The sequence below is a fragment of the Coturnix japonica genome, chromosome 36 (genome assembly GCF_054131305.1).
Source record: "Coturnix japonica strain WE chromosome 36, WE-NBRP24, whole genome shotgun sequence".
Lineage (NCBI taxonomy): Eukaryota > Metazoa > Chordata > Aves > Galliformes > Phasianidae > Coturnix > Coturnix japonica.
Genome location: NC_140698.1, coordinates 3,768,062 through 3,788,662, shown reverse-complemented (window position 1 = coordinate 3,788,662; position 20,601 = coordinate 3,768,062). Strand labels below are relative to the sequence as shown.

General features: G+C 45.6%; 1 protein-coding gene across 1 annotated transcript; it reads right to left on the bottom strand.

Moving 5' to 3' along the window:
* Positions 1-18,097: 18,097 nt before the first annotated feature.
* On the bottom strand, positions 18,098-19,083 carry LOC146755134 (rho GTPase-activating protein 32-like). The gene is made up of 2 exons (XM_085526417.1): positions 18,881-19,083; positions 18,098-18,561 (listed from the first exon to the last, which is right to left on the bottom strand). The coding sequence occupies exons 1-2, from the start codon at positions 19,056-19,058 to the stop codon at positions 18,131-18,133; spliced, it is 609 nt and encodes a 202-aa protein (XP_085382543.1). The 5' UTR covers positions 19,059-19,083; the 3' UTR covers positions 18,098-18,130.
* Between the last annotated feature and the right edge of the window lie 1,518 nt (positions 19,084-20,601).

The following is a 20,601-nucleotide window of genomic DNA, read 5'->3' as shown; positions in this document are numbered from 1 at the left end:
AATCCAGGCAGGTGACTGTGGTGTCTGGCAGGCTCAGGTCAGGAGCTTCAGCAGAGCCAGGAGATATGAGAGCATGAACGTGGATGAGCCCCTTGTGTCCATCACTGTTACCATGTGGAAGGCTGTCATCCGAATTGCAGCGATTTGTGCTTAATAAGAACTCTCCATTGATGGAAACACACTGCACATCACTACTTGGTTTGGATCTTTGGGGTTGACAAGGGCTCGAATTATCTAGGAAGGCACAGAAACACAAGGGTTAGTGTCAAACGTTTGCAAGTTGAATCATGCAAGAGGTTGTTGATACTTGGTAATAGAGTGGCGGCAGGACGAAGCAAATAAGCTTGAAGCAACAGAGCCACTGTCTTGAAAGTGATCCTCGTGCAGGTCCATAAGTTTTGACTCTGCCTGGACTTCATATGGGGTAGTATGACATCACAAAGGGGTGATATGATGTCACAAAGGGGCATTATGATGTCACAAATAAGCATTATGATGTCACAAAGGGGCATTATGATGTAACAAAGGGGCATTATGATGTCAAAAAGGGGCATAATGACATCACAAATAAGCATTATGACGTCACAAAGGGGTATTAGGACGTCACAAAGGATCGTTATGATGTCACAAAGAGGCATTATGACATCACAAAGGGGTATTGTGACGTCATAAAGGGGCATTGTGATATCACAAAGGAGCATTATGACATCACAAAGGGCATTATGACATCACAAAGAAGCATTATGATGTCACAAAGGGGCATTGTGACGTCACAAAGGGGAGACATTATGTCATCACAAAGGGGCATTGTGATATCACAAAGGAGCATTATGACATCACAAAGAAGCATTGTGATGTCACAAAGAAGCATTATGATGTCACAAAGGGGCATTGTGATGTCACAAAGGGGCATTGTGACGCCACAAAGGGGCGTTATGATGTCACAAAGGGGCATTATGATGTCACAAAGGGGCATTATTACGTCACAAAGGAGCATTATGATGTCACAAAGGAGCATTATGACATGACAAAGGGGTGATATGATGTCACAAATGGGCATTATGACGTCACAAATAAGCATTATGATGTCACAAAGGGGCACTATAATGTCAAAAAGGGGCATTATGACATCACAAATAAGCATTATGACGTCACAAAGGGCATTATGACATCACAAAGGGGCATCATGACGTCACAAAGGATCATTATGACGTCACAAAGAGGCATTATGACATCACAAAGGGGCATCGTGACGTCAGAAAGGGGCATCGTGATGTCAGAAAGGAGCATTATGACATCACAAAGGGCATTATGACATCACAAAGAAGCATTATGACGTCACAAAGGGGCATTATGATATCACAAAGGGGTGTTACCATCACCCTGCGCCCAACTCCTCTCTCCCTCCTATTGGCTCCCTCTCCCACCAATCCCCGATCTCCCCTCCCCTTAGACATTGAATTCTCTTCTCACTACCTCCTCCCAGTCCTCCCCTAGGAACAGAAACCATTCAGATTCTACAGCAAACTACAGCATCTGCACTGCAAGAGCACACTGAACCACCTGCAACAATGAAACATGGTTTTGGAGAGTGGGTTTGAAAACACACCTTTAGACAGCTGTCTCCCTGTGGCCAAAAGGAAACCAAGCAGCAAAAGAAGAGTCCAGCCTGAAACATGCCCATGCTACTAGCCCAGGTTTTTCACAGTCAATGCAGAATCCATCCTGTTCATGAGGTGACAAATGACCAGTGGGTCTCCCCTTGCTCCACCCCTTCTCCTTCAAAGCCAGAAAAAGAAAGAAAAAACAAGCTTCTGTACAGCTGCCGTTATTTCTGACAGCGAGTGTAATCACAGAATCATAGAATGGCCCGGGCTGGAAGGGACCTCAAGGATCATGAAGATCAATCACCTCCCTGTCCCTGCTGGCCATCCCCTCTTCTGATGGAGCCCAGGGGACCATTTGCTCTCTGAGCTGCAAGAGCACGCTGATGGCTCACGTTCTGTTTTTCATCCACCAGGACCCCCAGGTCCTTCTCTGCGGGGCTTCTCTTAAGGACTGCTCCTCCCAGGCTGTACAGATGCCTGGGATTCCTCCAGCCCAAGTGCAAAACCTTGCACTTTGCTGTGTTCAACCTCATTAGATTCACCTAGGCCAACCTCTCGGTTGAGCTCCCTCTGAATGGCATCCCTTCCTTCCACTGCATCAGCCGCACCACTCAGCAAACAGCAGAGGGTGCACTCCATTGCATCATTGGTGTCACTGATAACCATGTTAAAAAGCACTGGTCCCAAGACAGACTCCTGGATGACACCACTTGTTATTGGCCTCCACCTGGACACAGAACCATGAATCACCACCCTCTGTCTGTGGCCTTTCAACCAATCCCTTATCCACCAGGTGGTCCACCTGTCAAATCCACATCCCTCCAGTTTAGAGATAAGGATGTGGTGGAGGGCCATGTCAAAGATCTTACTCAAGTCCAGGTCAATGACATCAGTTTCCTTCCTTTTGTCCACAAATGCCGTCACTCCATCATAGAAGACCACCAGATTGGTTAGGCATGGCCTTCCCCTGCTAAAGCCACGCTGACTGTCTTGGATCACATGCTCATTCCTTATGTGATCAAGCATGTCTTTGAGGCGGATCTGTTCTTCACCATCTTCATCACAGTTCTACATTTGAATCAAATAATTGGTGTTGCTGTCACCAAGAAAACCTCTTTGTCTTCTACTCCTGCTGCACATCTGTGCTTTCACCAGAAGCAAAGGGAGAGGCCACCTCCTAGATCCAAATTTTAAGAAACCAACACCCAATAGGTGTCATCTGAAGTAAAATAGGAGAGAAATTAAGATGAATCTTTTGCATCCAGCTTGGATCACTCCCTCACTCAGGCAAACCACCATCAGATCAAGGAGATGCTGCCTTCAGCTTAGAGACTGTATGGGAAATCACAGCTTGAACCTCTGATTAATCAGCTGAGGCAAGTGTTGGGCCAGCTGCGGGAGCACAGGTGAGAGTAATCTAGCTGTGCTCCCAGAAGGGGTGGACCTCGACTGCACCTCTTCTGAGACCTCACCTCATTTAAAGGCTGACCACCACTAAGGCAGAATCTCTTGGAGACTGCTCCCCAGTTGAGACTGCCTCAGCTTTCTGGTCAAGGCACCAACATTGGTGAGCTTTCCTTTGCTAATAATCTTTGACTATTTACCACCATCTTGGTTAACATCTTTTAACTAGCCACCCTTACAGAGACCATAAGGGCTTGGGCTTCCAAACTCTCAGCAAGCATTTGGATCAGACAGCTTCCTGCTGGGGAGCCCCCTGCATCACTGCTGCCTCCTTTCGTACTGGACCTGCAGATGCTTCAGAGCTCATTAGCATGGACTTCCTTCCTCCGCTCAGCAGCTGCTCCTGCACTCACCTTCATTCCTACTCAGATACCGGCCGCTTCCAGCACCAGCTGACCTGCAAGACACAGAAAGGAAAGGTGGGAGTCATGCAAACGCAGAAGCCCAAGGCTGCGTCACCACCATGTATGGCAGCCTCGGGAAGTCAGCTGCAACTACATCCTTTGTCAGAATGGAAACAGGCACCGTCAATTAAGTGTGACCTCTGAACTCATTGCCACCATCAGAAATAGGCACTGAAATTGCTCACTTCACTGCAGCTGGTTACCTCCTGATTTTGGGTAAATGCGGACACTGTCTTGAGGGCTACCAGAAAAACGACATCAACTTCATTGTAGGTGGTTAAGCTTGGAAGCTGGACTTGAGCAAGAAAAGTTTCTCAGCTCAGAATCACAGAATTATCAAGGTTGGAGAAGACCTACAAAATCATCTGGTCCAACCATTACCAATACTTCCCGGATAAATCATACCTCTCAACACAACATCCAAACGTTTCTTGAGCACTCCCATGGTCGGTGACTCCACCACCTCCCTGGGCAGTGCTATCCAATGCCTGAATACCCTTTAGGGGAAGTAATATTTCCTAATGTCCAGCCTGAATCTTTCCTGGCACAGCTTAAAACCATTCCCTCTAGATCTATAACTGATCACACGAGAGAAGAGGCCAAACCCCAGCTCACTACAACCTCCCTTCAGGACGTTATAGAGAGTTATAAGGTCTCCCCTGAGCCTGCTCTTTTCCAAGCTGAACAATCCTAGTTCCCTCAGCAGCTCCTCGTAAGGATTGTGCTCCAGACCCCTCACTACCTTCGTAGCTGAAGACGTTCCAGAACCGCAAGGTTTTCTTGCAGGGAGGGGCCCAAAACTGAATAGGTCAAACATCCTTCTCTCCATCATTGCTGTCACGTGGAAGGCTGTCCTTGGAACTGCAGTGACTCATGCATCCTAACTGCACTCCATTGATGGAAGCACAACGTGCATCATTGCAAATTGCTGGTGGGTTCCTGTGTTGGCGAGGGATGGATTCACCTGGAAAGAGTAGATACACAGCATTTAGCGTCAAACTTTCAATATCCAAGGAGGCAAAGGCTTGGTGCTGCCTGTCAAGCAGGTTTCAAGCAGCTTGTGAGACTCATTTGGGAAAGACAGGAGTCAACCAAAGATGTCAGGCACGGGCTTGAATGCCAGAAGGAGGTACAAGCCCACTGAAAGCATGAATTCTACCTGTGTTGCTGACAAGCAGTGTTTTGAAAGCTGGATTTGCACCCTTACCTGCCAGGACCAAGACTTCTGCTTCAGAGGGCTCCCTGGCACTGCTCTGCAGTTGGTGTTTGGCCACAGGGGATGGTTTGCCCAGGCAGAAGCAGGAACGCCAACTGCCAGCTGGTGACTCTGCCCTCTTACTGGGAGAACTCAGTCTGGAGAGAAAACAGAGCATGCTGTCAGTCGTGGTGCAGGGTGAGGGAAGAGCTGCACCGAGCCCTTGCCAATAGTTGCCTGTTCCCGCCACTGCCTGCTTTCTGCTGAAACACAGCCTAGAAACACCCTCTGTTTCAAACAGCAGAGGATGCTTCCATTCCTACAGTTCAGCCCTCAAGTCCTGCTGGCTACATTCCTCTCAATGATTTCAAGCAAGATTCGGAGCATGTGAGCAAAGGCTCCACAGCCGGACAGGAAACGAGCTGGCAGGCGTAACTGCTTTCTGAGGAACCGTACAGTTATAAGGGAAGCTCAAAAGCATCCCTGACTCTTACGTTAACACCTCCTCGGCCTCAGCTCACTGCCACCTTTAATTTCTAGTGCCAGCAAGTCTGACCAACAGCTCTGCTTACAGGAGAAGCACAATTGGTTTCAGGCACATGGCCCTGAAATCTGGAAAACCCCAAGATTTCCATGTACAGCCAGCACAGAACAGGATAGACGCCAGCGTGGCTTTCTGCATCTTGTGACTGCCTGCCCAACCAGAAAGGAAAGGCACCTTGTGTGGCTCCACTGAGGCCATAGGGCAACTGTGTGTTAGTTGAATCCTCAAAGATATAATGGACAAAAAATAAACCAATAAAAATCATCCGAACAATGATGGTAGGGGCTGGAAAGGGAATTCCTCTTTCTTTATCTTTCAGATGGAAAATCAATGATTGCGTTGAAGTTCCTCAGTACAGCTGCAGGCCCTTCCTCCACTTGTATCTTGCTGCTCCGTGTTGCAACAGGAGAGCTGCTCTGGCCTCTCCTCTCAGCCTGTGCCGCCTGCACGGTGAGCAGCTTTGTGGATGAAGAGACCCACACAGACTTGGGCCCAGGCAGAGAACTGTGCCCTGCAAGGGAAAACCACAGCTAAGACAGAAAAGGAAGCAGCAGCACAGCCATCCCCATTCTGCATATCTCTCAGAACTGCTCATCCGAGCCACTGGAAGAAGAGGAGCTCAAAATAACTGTGTGCTCAGAGGTATGCTCGTGGCAAAGGACACAGCCACAATTAAGAGCAGCTCACTGTATCTTAAGAGGCAAACAAAAAGCCTAGAAAAACTAGGGGCCAGAGATCTCAGAAAGCATCACTGCCACACTTCAATCAAGTTTCACCTGCTTGCAAAACATCTTAAGAGCAGTGATGGTTTTCTCCATGTAAGGCTTGGACACTCTCAGGACCCATCAACAGGGCACCATATTCTAACCTAAGCCCAGAAGCCTGCTGTCTCCTCAACAGTAACAGAATTTTCAAAGGTCTTGGAGAAGCCCTGGATTGGATGAAGCTGTCAGATTTAGATCAAGCTAATGGAGGAAGATGCTCACCTACTCCCTCTCCCATGGCTGGTGTGGATTTGGAGCAGAAAAGGACGTCTGTGTAAATAATACTGTTGAAATATCAACTGGTAGAGCAGTGTTGCACATTGTACAAATCACAGTTGGACATCCATGGACAGCTGATGATAAAAGTAATTGTAGGGGAAGAGCTGGATGAAATATTGTTAAAAACAAATAATCATTTTAGCTGCACGTTTGTAAGCATTTCTTTTCATCCTTCTCAAAACAGTTTCATGGCAGAATAAAGAGGACACGTTCACACAGACATTTCCACAGCCAGACTAGGGAATAATCAAAGAATATCAACCAAAATGTGTTTCCTACCAGTTACATGAATCTTGAAGGTGAGTTTCTAGCCAGCAGCCTCGCAGCTGTACTCCCCTTTGTTGCAGTAATTCATTCCTGGATGTAAATCACATGTAGAAAAGTGTTGCTATGATACTAGATGACAGAGAAAGTCCTATAGCCAAAATGTTTTGCACCAGAGAGGCTGTCAGTTGATCCTCCAAATGCAAGACACACCAAATGAAGCGTTCCTTTATCTCTGGGATTCCAAGCATTTTCTGACCTCTGACTTTCACTTGGAATGTTGCTTTGTTGCTTTGTCATCTTTTGTTTCACAGCTGTAGCTCCATTGGTCTTTCAGGGTCACATTTTTGACCATGAGGTTGCGGTGCGTCCCCTGGGAGATGATGGTTGTCTTCTGGTCCTGCTTCACCTCTGTTTGATCTTTCTTCCATACAACAGCTCCGCTTGCAGCTGACACCTCACACACCAGCTCCAGGTCTTCAGAAGGACTGACTGATATTTCTGGAGTCATTTTGGGCTTGTTGACAACATTAATGGCTTCATCTGAAGAAAAAAAGAGAAAGTGGTTTACATCCTGACTCAGGCTTATTCAGCACAGCATGAAGATACAGTTAGAACTGATTGTAATGTCTCTGCTCATTACATTTGGGTGATTGAGTTTCACCTCTGGAGATACTCACATACAAACGTGTGCTTGATTCTCCTGTGTAAGGAAACAGTAAGTTCTATGCAGACAGTTCTTATTTCTTTTAATCAATTCTGTATTCTGCACGTGTTCTTCTGTAGCTAAAATGAAGGCAGCTAAGTAACGTGTTTTCAATGCATGAACAAACCTATTCAACACCTTGTCTCTAAGCTAACAAGCAGCGTTTGATGAGCACATCAGTATTTCATGCCCTTCATTCCATCCAGACAGAACCTGCCTGAGGAGCAAGCTGATGGCTGTCAGCTACAGGCAGACCAAGCTTAGTATTGCATTTCTGACAGCAACAACTGTTGCTTTCAGTCACTGGATATACCAAGGCCAATTGCTATGCCAGGCACATTTATGGCATCAGTGAACAAATAATGCATTAAAAATTGTAATAGACAGGAGCCATCTATTCTTTTAAAACTAGGTGACCAAAGAAGAACAGCCCCTCTAGAGTCAAGCTGTTAAGAACTAATAGCATCAATCAGTATCACATAGATAGATTACTTCCCTGCCCTAAGACCATCTTGTGACCATTTGTTGCTCCTAATTAAGCCCTCTTGATGGCATTTTTGTCTGAGCCACGTGACATTTTGTGATAGGAGTTACTGCTAGTGTTCCCTTCACCCTGCACCAAAGTAGGAGGTATCCATTCTCAGGGAATCATGCAGGCTTCCTCTGTATTTGATGCTCAGAGACAGCCCCAGAACTTTTTAATCTTAGCTTAACTCTCATCCAATAATGTTCATCAAACAGTGCAACTTGTCCTTTGGGGATGCCTTTGTTCTGCATCCACCAGTTCCAATGGAGTCTTCTTGGCTTGTTTTAGATCAGTTTTTCAACAGATAAAGAAAGGGTCTTTGAATTACAAAGTGAAATTGCAGAATGCATGATTCTCAACCAAACAGAACGGGAGGTGGGATGCAGGGTGAATACCTGAGCCAACACCACCTGCAAGCAACCCTTCAATATCTTAGGAATCTCTAGCCATCCCAAATCCAGTGTTGTGCTTGATCTATCATCTCTGCTGAGTTTTTAGCCTGCTGATAGTGAGCATAATGGTGGTGATGGGTGAGCAGTTGGACTAGAGGGTCTTAATCAACCTTAAGGAGCCTGTGATCAGAGGAATGTGAATGTGCTGTTAAAGGTCACAAGCGCTGCACTGCAGCATGAGCATACACAGCAAAAGGCTTTCAGTAGAGCTTCAGTTCATAAATGAGGACTGGGTTATGGAAAAGAGGTTCAAGAAATAAACCAGAAACCAGATCTTAACGCCAGGTTCTGTGAATGCAGCCAGCTGAATTTCACAGATATTGAATTTCAATGACAATTTCTTGTGTTATTTTACCCTCCAGCTCCACCCTGAACAGGAACAGGTCAGTGACAAGCATTACTCCTCCAGGCTTGACCTGACAGTGCTTTACTTGTACTATGAGCTAATGCCAGGAAGAGCAGGAAAAGAGTTTCATCCACGTGCCTTCTCCTTCCTTAGTAAAACCAGTGTGAAACTGCAGCCACGTCAGGCTGAAGGAGACGTCTCAGATGTCCTGCCTGGATGCAGGAGCTCACGTGTCAGAGGATGTCTGGCACGTCAAGTCTCATGGCAGTGCAGTGCATGACAAACTGCAACAACACTTTCCTGTGGGTTCCTTTGGGCACGAGGCCCAGCGGGTGACACACCTCTGGCTGCAGCTCTTCAGAGCCTCCCAGCAGCCACGTGATGCCCATGGGAGAGACACAGCTGACCCGCACAGCAGATGATTTACCAGCTAGCTCTGCTTTACAGCAAGAGAAGATAAAAGTGGTGATGCTGAATGGTGAAATACTGCGAGTGTGTGGCATAGGTATAAGATTTGTGAGCCTGAGGATGTTCAAAGTCAGGATGGACAGGGCTCAGAGCACCTGATGGAGCTGCGGTGCCCCTGTTCATTGCAAGGGAGTCCAACTAGCTGACCCTTAAGGGTCTCTTCCCTATCTATGAGATACACAAAAGCTGATTCTGCAGTAACCAAGCTACCAACAGCAGCTGTTTGTCTTACAGCTTGCCAACACAGATTTTAAAATAACAGCATTGATTACTCATTTGATAGTCACATTACAGTGCAAAGCACATGGAAACGTCCATCAGCTAATTCATTTAATTCTTTGGGCAGACCTGCCAGTATGAAATATTATGCTAACATGACAGAGAGAAGAAAAGCAAAATTAAGACTAGCTGACAAGCCGTGGCAGGAAGTTCTGCTCTCCATCAATTTAGTCCCATTATTCAATTCTGTTTGGAGATGTCTCCATGACTCTCTGGAGTTTGTTCTTTGAGAAGAAGCAATTAAGTAAGCTCTCCAATGCCAAAGTGCATACACTACTCTAGGCCTTTCTTGTTTCTCCATGGATCAACAAGGGTGACAAGCCAGCAGAAGATGATGAAGAGCCTCATCATGCAAACTCATGCATTTTATCCCCCTCACAGATGCACTGACAACTTACAGCATCATCCATTGAGACGTTGTGAATTTTCAGGGTGTGTTTCTTCCCCACAATGTGCAGTTCATATTTTCCACTGGCCTTGAGCTCCTTCCCATCCTTCATCCACTCCACAGTAGCGCCTGTGTCTGAAAGCTCAGCCTGCAGTTTGGCTTCCTCACGCAGCCGAGTGGAGATCTTTTCTACATCTTTGCTCTTATTGGTAAATCTCACTGCAGCACCTGTCAGGAGCAAAGGCCTCGTTAGTTCAATTGATATCAGGCTAACGTGGTCAATGTTTGCTGCAACATCTCTGAAAAAGTATCACCTTCTGTTCCTGCACTCATCATTGTGTCACTGCTGAGCAATTCAAGATATTTCATTTGGTGTTCTTGCCGGATTTACTAAGTAAAAATCAACCAAACATCTCCTTCTACTGATTAAGAATGCTCTAAACAAGCTTCTGCAGAGGTTTCCACCCAATGACAAACAGGTCCTCCCATCATGAATGTTTATTTGTTCTATTTTGTCATGCAAAGCTGATTGATAGAGATATTATTGGAATGATTGCTCCCCTACTTCTAAATTATTCCAGTGCAATCAGAAAGGCTGTCTGAACCTGGAGCTGAAAGTACTGCTCTATGGTGATGCAGTGGTAAACCTGGTGACTGAATGCACTGGCCAATAGCTGTGAACTGCAGACATTCATCAGCTGGCATGAAGCAATCTGGTTCAGATACCAAGCAGCTGGGTAGACTGGCTTACCCTACACTCAGTGCTATCATGTTTAGGTCATTACCAGGACTCACATCAGTCCATGGGATGCAATTTCAGGTATTTGGTACAGGCAGTGAATGCCTGCAGCCCCAGTTCTAATCATCAGATCACAGCAACTATGCCTTGACTGTAAGAGGAAAGGAGAAGGATCAAAGCAAATACCTCTCACTCTCATCTTGGTGCTGACATCAACATTTTCGGCAACAAATTTCACTTCTGCTCCACCATCATTCTTGGTGATGTTCTTTATGATTAGGCTGTGAGTAGTTTGGGTTCTCTTGATGATGCAGGTCTCGCTTTCCTGTAAGACTTTACCACTGAGGTACCAAGTGCTGCAACACATTGTTGTAAGATCAGTAGTAAACATGGCATCCCCTCCAGGTACAGCTTCACCAGTTGTTAGGGGGGATTTCACAGCCAGGACTGGTTCTGAGGAAGAACAACATGGATGTCTTAATGCTCTTTAGATGCAAGTCTGGTATCTCATTTAGAGATGGAAGATTAAATCATATGTACATTTCTACTTCTCCCTTTGCATGAGTGCTGGAAGAAGCACTTCTATGCTTAAGATCTGTTACAGAAAGTTCTGCCTCTTGCACATGTGAGATATCAAAAGATAAGTATATTCATGTCTCTCTCACAGAAACAGAACTTGTATCACTTTAGTGGTAGCTGGAGGTTGACAGGAGAACTAGTAATAAAGGAAAGCCTTTGGTGTGTTAATGCACTACTATCCTTAAAGTCAAATGAAACATCTTTAGGGAACCAACACAACTGCTCAGCTCACACTGACCCATTTCCATTGGGGTTTTTGTGCTTACCAAGGTGCACGCTCCCTGGGAATTCCAGAGACGGGCTCTGTCCATGCGTATTGACTGCAGACACTCGGAACTGATCATCAGCCTCTTCAGACAGATTGCTCACCGTGAACTCTGGGACGGGGACATGAGACTCGTGGCACCTCACCCAGGTGAAGCCAGTTAGTTTATTGCCTTCCACAATGTAGCCATCGATTGGAATGGGGGTTGCATCTTCGGAGGGGACCATGCCAGCGTCACTGAGGTTTCTGTTTTATTTTTCACCACGGGGTCAGCTGGGGGCTGGGTGGGAGGTTTTCTGGGAGCTGAACAGAAATAAATACAGAAATATTAGCATAAGGTCATGTAGGCTGGAAAAGACCTTCAAGATCAGCAGACTCAACTTTCAGCATGACCTACTGAGTCCCACCATTAACTACTGTGGTACCTGAGGACATACATGACAAGCTTATTCCTGCAGGTATTTGCATAGTGAATATATTCACCCTCTGGTTGCTTTGGAACATTTTAGAGGTTAAAATCCCATCAGACTTTTTCACTGTGTGCAGCCACTGATACAGGCAGGAGGCTGGGAATTACCTGATGGGCTCTAGTTACAGACTACTGACACAGTAAAGGATTGATTTCATTTCATTTTGGCCATCAGAAAGTTTGGTGTCTGGTTTAAGTCATCCATCTAGACTCCAATTATAATCATATGGAGAACAGCGCATTTAGGAGAACTCATCTTAATAAACCTGAGTGAAATCACAGAATCATAGGATCATGGGAGGGCTTGGGTTGGAAGAAACCTTCAAGATCATCCAGTTCTAAACACCCTGCCATGGGCTGGCTGCCCACTAACCAGCTCAGGCTGCCCATCACCCATCCAACCTCGCCTTCAACACCAAGGACAGGCATCCACAGCTTCTCTGGGCAGCCTGAGATGGAAGCAATGAGCCACATGTTGAAGATACTCAAACATTCATGACTGTAGAGAGAGCCAAATACTCCATACATATTGCCTGCCTGGTCAATGGTATTAAAATGCCAACAACAGACTCATCCAGCTCATGGAAAATGGTGTGAACATGGCGTACAGGATTCTTCCAACATCGAGTTAGATCTGCAAAGTGTAAAAATAGGAAATCTCAATGCAATGCAATTTTCCCTCATAACATAAATAGACACATAACTGTTTTGGGGTGCACTGTTACCAGCCTGTCAGTTGCTGTTGGTCAGTGCTAGATGCCAAAGGTCCCACTAACATAGCATGAAGCTGAAAGCTAGACGCTGGAATCAGATCTCCTGACCTTACCATCAGAAATCGAGATGTCATATTTTGCTCAGAGGTGCCTGCTTGTAGGAGGGACAGCTTCCGAGCTTTTTCTGCTCCAGGAACCAGCTCCAGCTTCAGGATTTAAACAGCAGTCAGAAATTAAACTGAGCTTTGTCACCTCCATCAACAGAAGGAGTGGTTGGGTGGTACAGCTTTCCAAATCACTTAGAAACTGGCACAACAATCAGATGCCTACCTTTTCTTTTTGAACTTGTTAATACATAGAGCTTAATAGCATCAGAATGCCCCAAGCACTTCAGATAACACGACAGCTGTAAACCCTTCTTTAAGGATTCCTTTGTTTAACCACTGAGTAACTGTAATTCAGTGGTGCTGGTGGGAGAAGGGAAGTCCTAATCTTCCCAGATGGTGAATAGAGTTGATGTTCACATGCAGACTGGTGCTGCAGCACAGCCAGAAACCACTCATTTGGGAAACACAGCACCAAGAAAATAATGGGAATAGCTTCATAAAATCAGGCAGCTTCACCCAAATTTCATGTCAGGTCCATTATTCTTCCTATTTTCAGGAAGAAAGGTTTTCCCTTTTTCTTGTAGTTTTATTTTCTTTTCCTTTCATGCAAGCAGCTTTGTAGCTTAAAAAATTGTTTTCTAATCACCTCCTGGTGTGGACAAATCACACAGGTTTGACTCCATGTTTTACATAGTTAGCATTTTATATTTGTTCCAGTATGGAACTGTACAGCCATAGAATGGCCTGGGTTGAAAAGGATCTCAAAGATCATCCAGTTCCAACCCCCTGCTATGTGCAGGGTCGCCAACCACCAGACCAGGCTGCCCAGAGCCACAATCCAGCCTTTCCTCATAGGAGAGCTGCTCCAACCCTCTGATCATCACAGTGGCCCCTCCTCTGGACCCACCCCAACAGCACCACAACCTTATTGTCCACAGAAAGCATATAACCCTCATTCAATTGCCCTTCCACTCAGCTTTGAGCACTACTAAAACCAGCATCTTCACCTTAGCTCATCACAGTGCTGCAGTTCCTTTTACAAGGATTTCACTGGCAAAAATTAAATCAAAGCCATCACAAGGGATTTAGCACAGTTACATGTTACTGGCTACGAGAGCTGTCAGCACAGTCACCTGTCAGGCTTTGCTGCTGTTCTCTTTATGTAGAGGCACAACAAGGTTCAGACACCTCACAGTGCAATTCTCACTTGGACTGTAAAGAAAAAGGAGGCTTGAAAAGCAGCGTGTGGAAAACAAAGAAACAAGAATTAGAACAACAGTGGGGCCATGGCACTTGTAGGAATTGTTCTGCCTTTAACAGCAGAGCTTTTCAAGAAGTATGAGGGCATTGCAAACCAGACCAGTTTGGACAGATTAACAACTGCAAGCAGTGGGTTCCAAAATTCCAGACATGAAATCAAAGCTGGAAAAACTCTTCACATTTTCATCTCTCAATTTTTCGTACATTGTGCATTACAGTGCAAACAAGTCTTCACATACAACTTGGAAGCTAAAGACAAGTCTGACAAAACAGACTGCACAAAAATGATGGATAATTAACAGAGCAAATTGCTCTTTCAAAAACAGAGTTTATGTCTTCTGGTCATAACACTTCAGAAGCCTCAGAGGCTTCTTCTCCTTTGTATATTTTCATTAATCTTAGATTTTGTTTTCATTCAATGTGACCTCACTAAACAAATATTGTCTAAGACCATGAGTATCACATAAATGTGCAGATCTCAAGCTGCTCACTTATCTAGTACCCTTGGCATGATGCTTTATTTTCCTCAGCTGATCATCTAGATTGTGCCTGTTGATTGTGCAACAACAGCCTGTTGGTCTCGATTACCTGTGAGAGGCTCTAACTTTGGCCAGGAAAAATCATTTGAGGATAAGTAATTCTCTTGGAATCAGTAAGGCAGTCTTCCCATTCTTTCTTACCAGCACCCATCTTACATGTTAATAAAGGCTTCTGGAAATCAGTTTGAAGATCAAGAAACAATTCAGTTCAAGCATATGCAATCACAGGATTTGTACGTCACCTGCAAAAGTCATTTTATTCTATCCACAATCTCATCCTACATGCAGTTCCTTAGAGGGTTCCTTAGGCACACCAACCCCATGCTCCTATTACAGACCCTTGCATAAGACAGGTGATATACCTACAAGATTATCTACAGCTTAGACTATGAAAACAGGGAGTCTAGCTAGAGAAAATTATCTACCTGTGCTTCTGAGCAATCTGTTAACCACTCTCATACAGTTCAGGCCAATCCAAACAAGATGCAATGACATGTCAGCCACAGAAACAGCTTGATTTTAAGGAGTTTGTTTGGACAAGCCCCTGTTGCATACGGTGGTCAAACATGCATTACTTGGGGGCACATTGTATTTGATTTAACACATCCTCTTACCTCTGGCTTTGCACAGAGTCCAAAGTCTATCAGCTTCAAATTGTCAATCAGCAGATTTTCCCGGTGGATGAGAAAGCAGTCAGGAATGATTTCCACCCAAATGCCCAAGGAAACATCTTTTCTCTTCTCTTATTTCCTGCTGTGGACAGTGGTTCCCAGTCTACTCAAAGCTCGCTCTCTCTCGCTGTCTCAGAGATCTTCACTGACTGCTGGCAAGTTCCCATCTTCCAATATCCCAGGTGGGAAATACTAGCTTGTATCTGTTGGAAAGGACCTGGGGACTAGGAGGACAAGTGGTGAGAGACCACAGGCTGAATGCAAGCCAGCAGTGTGCTCTGACAGAAAAGAAGTACAACAAGATCATCAGCTGCATTAAAAAGCAGCACAACCAGACCAGGACAAGTCATTCCTGCTTCAACACTCATTGCACCACATCTACAATACTGTATCTGGTTTTTGGCCAGGAAGGATAACAACCTGAAACAAACTCTGAAGCAAGTTCTATGGATGACCTCCAGCCTGTTCAGGGGGCTGAAGCTCCCACTCAGAGAAGAGAAGCTGGGGAGAATGATCTTTGTGACAGAAAATCCATTGGATGGGGCCAGAGGAATGCATCTCACCCCATACCCTCTGTACAGCCACCATTTGTTTAAAGGATCACTCTTCCTTGAGGCACAAAACTAGAGCAGGTTACACAACAGACTGACACCACAAGGGCTTCTCTCGAGATACAAACTGCAGCAAAGAGCATCACAAAAATGTGAAACCAACACTCAGATCAGATCTGTGTCTCTGCTCCGCTCATTAGGAGCATCATGTTTTACTCCCCTTTCAGAGGAAGATACTTCTTCAAGGATAACAAAATCCAGCTCAGCTACAGAACACAGTACCACATAGCAATAAATATCTAACATTTCCTGTAGGGAAAGAATCCTAAGCACAAGTTATTATCTGAGTTTCAGCTGGGACTGAATTATCTTCTTCAGTGTCTGATATAATACTACGTTTTCATTCTAGAGAAACAATGGAGATAGCGCAGTGATGCTTACAGTTGCTGCCAGGCAGCGTTGTACAGAGCCACAGTCAATCTCAGCTGAGAGCCCAAGGAAGTGAGAAGGAACAGAACTAGGACAGCTGACTTAAACTGGCCAAAGGATATTCCATACTATATGACATATTGTGGAAGGAGTTTTGAAGGGGGTATAACTTCATGTAAATCTCTTCCACTACTAGGAGGCTAACTGGACACTGATTGGTAGGTGGTGAGCAATTGCTTTTGCATTCATCATAACTATTATCCTTTTCTCTATCTCAGTACATAATTCTATCTCAACCCATGAGTTCTACTTTGTGTTACTTCTCCCCCCTTCAGTTCTCTCCTGCAATCCACTGGAATGGAGTGGAGTACTGTAACTCTCTCTGCCAACAGAAAAATAAAAACACATTCATTATTATTTATGGAAGACTGACTGCAGTTCAGGCTCACTGGTTTGAGGTCTCTGGGCATAACCCTGACTGTGAACAGAAGCAATTGCTGAAACAGTCTGTCAAAAAAAGACTGGAGCTTCCTCTTCCAAAAGGCGGTCCTTAGAAACAATGCAATCAAACAGCTTCCCTGTAAGATAAGGTTATCTGAAAATGCATTTAGAGAGTATCAGAGAAAGATAAGTAAGAAAGACAGCACAGAAAGCAGAAACTATTTCGTACCTCTATGACTATAAATATTTCTTTGATGTCTCTCTTACGTGATCCAATGGGCAAACATGTTGATGACTTCAGTTCTTCATGGCATCAATTTCTGTTTTAGCATGAGGCAAGTCATCCTTAAGAGACCATAAAAGCAAGCGATGAAATCGCTAACTACTGTGACATACCAGGTACCACATCTGACTGCTGTGGAACAGAACAAGCACATATGGGACAGTACACAATTCAACATCAACTCAGCAATGACTGACATCACTCCCATAGAAATTCTGAAACAGAGCTGTGAAAAATGAAAAGTAAAACATTCAGCATTTTCATTGGCATTTTGGTAAAGTTGCTGTAATAATGTAACAATAATGTAATGTAATGTAATGATGTAATAACTTCCTCCATTTTAAAGCCAGAGAATTCTGCCCTCTGAACAACCAGCAACAAGATTTGTGGTGCTCTGTTAAACTTTTTCCAGCTCTACAGCATCTTTCAAAAGGCAATGGGACCAGTAGGCTGCATTCGTATGTACCATCCCACCTGCCCCCGTGTTCTTGAGAACTCCACAACTCCAACAGAAGATATTATCATATTTAAATGCCTTTTGGCTTACCCCTACAGTAACTTTCTCCATGATTTTTAGTGCAACTTTTTCACCAGTAAGAAGATGCCGCCCGAGTTTTACCTTGGCAAAACCACCTACAAATCAAAACACAGATGCTTAAAGTTGAGTGTGAATTCTTCTCTAATATAACATTACAATTTCCAACTGGTTTAAAAAACGAATTTCAAATTTATACAAATGAAACCTGACTTAGAGAACTGACAAGAGCTGTTAATCTATTCTCAGATTAATTCTAGAGTGGTGAGACAGACTGTTAGGCGTGCTGTTTCTGTACAAAGATGACACTTACCCGTTCCAACTGTTTCATGGAATTCCTAGTACTTGAGAATTTCCTCGTAGTCACTGACAGACATCCTGAATGTGCAAGAACTGAAGATCCTCCAAGCACGTGCAATGAGGAAGTGCCAGCAGTGTTCACATCCTACTTAGGACATATTCTTAGAGGCAGAAGGGACACTCGTGGCAGATCCAGCAATGCTCATCTTCTCACCAACGTGCATCCCCCTCTCACCCAGCAACAACAAAACACAGTGCATGAAGCTGGCTTCACTTAGGTTAACAATATGGAACATCCCTCAGGGCTTTGTGCCACAGAGCAGTAGCAGGGCTGGACTACAGCTTGAGGAAGCAGTGGAAGCCTTTCCCTGTATGGTTACAGTGTCCCTGCACGCACCCCACAGCCAGAGCGTTGCAAGCTGAGCTGTCTTGCTGTTTCTTGTACTCATCCCAATCTCTGCGAATGAAAACTCAGAATTCAGTCAAGGCGTTGATTGAGCACGAGCGTGCCTTTATTCAATAGGAAAAAGGAGGGGGTGTGAGGTCTGGAGGAAAGATGGGACTCATTCTCTGTTGTCTGACGAGAGTGTCTCAGAAGTCGTGCTGTTGCCCGGAGCCTTGGACTCTTGGCCTGATTCTACCTCCCCCTCCAAGATGTTTGGCTTCTCCTCTGTAATGCTGACCTGAGCCTGCATGGTTGTGCTGCTGTCGGGGCACTCGTGCTGTGCTTGGGCTGGGCTGTCCTCGAAAGGCACTCGGTTCAGGCTGGTGCCTGAGGAGTCTGGCAGGCTCAGGTCAGCAGCTTCAACAGGTATGGGATGAACGAGAGCTTCAACGATGATGGCATTCTTCCCTTTATAACTGATGTTATACGGAAGGCTTTCATCTGAACTGCAGCATCCTGTGCTTAGTAACAGTTCTTCATTGATGGAATCACAGGATGCTGCATCGTAACATGCCTGGCGTCTTGGAGATATACAAGGGCTCGGGTCACCTAGGAAGGAGTAGACGCACAGCAGTTAGTGTCAAAGTTTCACAAGATGAATCATGAAACAGGTTCTTGACATTTGGCTATGCAGTGATGGTGGGCAGAAGCAAATAGGCTTCTAGCAACAGTGTCACTGTCTTGAAAGTGATCCTCGTGCAGGTCCAGCTCTTGTGTTGACAAGAGACTCATTTGGGAAAGACAGGGGTCAACTGAAGATGTCAGGCACAGGCTTGAATGCCAGAAGGATGTACAAGCCCACTGAAAGCATGAATTCTACCTGTGTTGCTGACAAGCAGTGATTTGAAAGCTGGATTTGCATGCTTACCTGCCAGGACCACGACTTCAGCTTCAGAGGGCTCCCTGGCACTGCTCTGCAGTTGGCGTTTGGCCACAGGGGATGGTTTGCCCAGGCAGAAGCAGGAACGCCAACTGCAAGCTGCTGACTCTGCCCTCTTACTGGGAGAACTCATTCTGCAGAGAAAACAGAGCATGCTGTCAGTCATGGTGCAGGGTGAGGGAAGAGCTGCACCGAACCCTTGCCAATAGTTGCCTGTTCCGGGCAATGCCTGGTTTCTGCTGAAACACAGCTTAGAAAAGCGCTCTGTTTCAAACAGCAGAGGATGCTTCCATTCCTACAGCTCAGCCCTCAAGTCCTGTTGGCTAAATACCTCTCAACGATGTCAAGCAGGGTCATGGATCCCGAGAATGTTGGAGGCTCAGGCTGCTTCGCTCTCCTGGGGCAGGCCTTCAACAGGGAACGAAGGCAGGAGATGAACTTGCCCCGTTTCTTTGGCTCTGCGCAACAAAACAAAAAAACAAGTTCATTTCAGCCCTGGCTCGGTTGGACGAGGCCGAGTGCAACACATTCAACAGAACACGTAACAACAGAAAGCATGTTCCCAACAAGGACACACAAGAACGGATTTTCCCCATCCCTGGAGGTGCCCAAGGAGCTTAATGCAGTTCTCTTTCTAAGCTTGCTCAACTCGGGCATTAATGAACCCCCTGAAAGCCACGTTCAGACCCCATTTTACTAACCCGCATTGTCAAATGTAAAATACGCACCTGGCTTTGGCAATGAATGTAGGATGGACTCGGGCAGTTTTCCCCTGATGAGTTCCACGCACTCACCAGGTTAAAAAACCAACCTGTAATAAGAACAAAAAGACAGGTGGGCATTAGCCCAAGCCCAGAGCCAAAGGGAAGGTCCTCTGACACCGACACAGGGCAACTGTTTGCATCCAGCAGCCATCCTGTGCAGGCAGAGCAGCTCCAACCGGAGATTCCCGACTCTACTGAAGCTGTGCTCTCTAGTCAAAAATGTGTTCCTACCTCAAAGCCACGCTTGCCTCTCCAAAAGGGGCTCATCTCCTTTGGTGGCATATCAACAATGCACACGATGTCTCCAACCTGCAAAAGATTGAAACATCAATCCCAGCTTCAGCACAGCTAAAACAAAAGCCTTCTTCTACGACACAAAATATGAGAGTATTCCCAAGGCGTTCACACTCTATACTAATTCTGTGCACAACAACAAGGAACGCCTGGAACTGCTTACCTCCAGAGAGAGCTCATCCGGCCCCTGGGCGACATGGCTCCTAATAACATGGGCTGCCGCAATCGCTGGTACGTTTAAAGATGACATAGCACGCACCAGCTGCGGCTCCCGCATGTTATCAGCCTGCAAAACAGAGCACAGGCCGTGGTCAGGAGATGAGGACAAACCAGGAGGATTTCAAGGTGAGGAGCACATCTGCAAAGAAAGCTGCAGCAAATGCGCTCCGTCCTTATCAGGAGCACTTCAGAAGGAGCTGCACGTCTCATCACAGTTATTTCCCTTTCTGGCGTGCATTGCCAGGCCATGCAAAGATGCATCTCTCTCTACCCAGACTAATCAGCAATGGCACTGGCACAGACAGGTGGCCAGGCCCTTTTTGGCCCATTCTTTCCTGCAGGAGAGTACACCTGCAGCTCCTTCTAATGGCTCAACACAGGGAAAAAAGACTGGCCAGAGCTTCATACTGTACCTCCGTCGCCGCCAACTCA

Coding starts and splice junctions, on each gene's coding strand:
- LOC146755134 (XM_085526417.1), bottom strand. CDS start 19,058: ATGACTGACAGCATGCTCTGTTTTCTCTGCAGAATGAGTTCTCCCAGT. Junction 18,562..18,880: donor TGAAGTCGTGGTCCTGGCAG/GTAAGCATGCAA, acceptor ACTCCTTCCTAG/GTGACCCGAGCCCTTGTATA.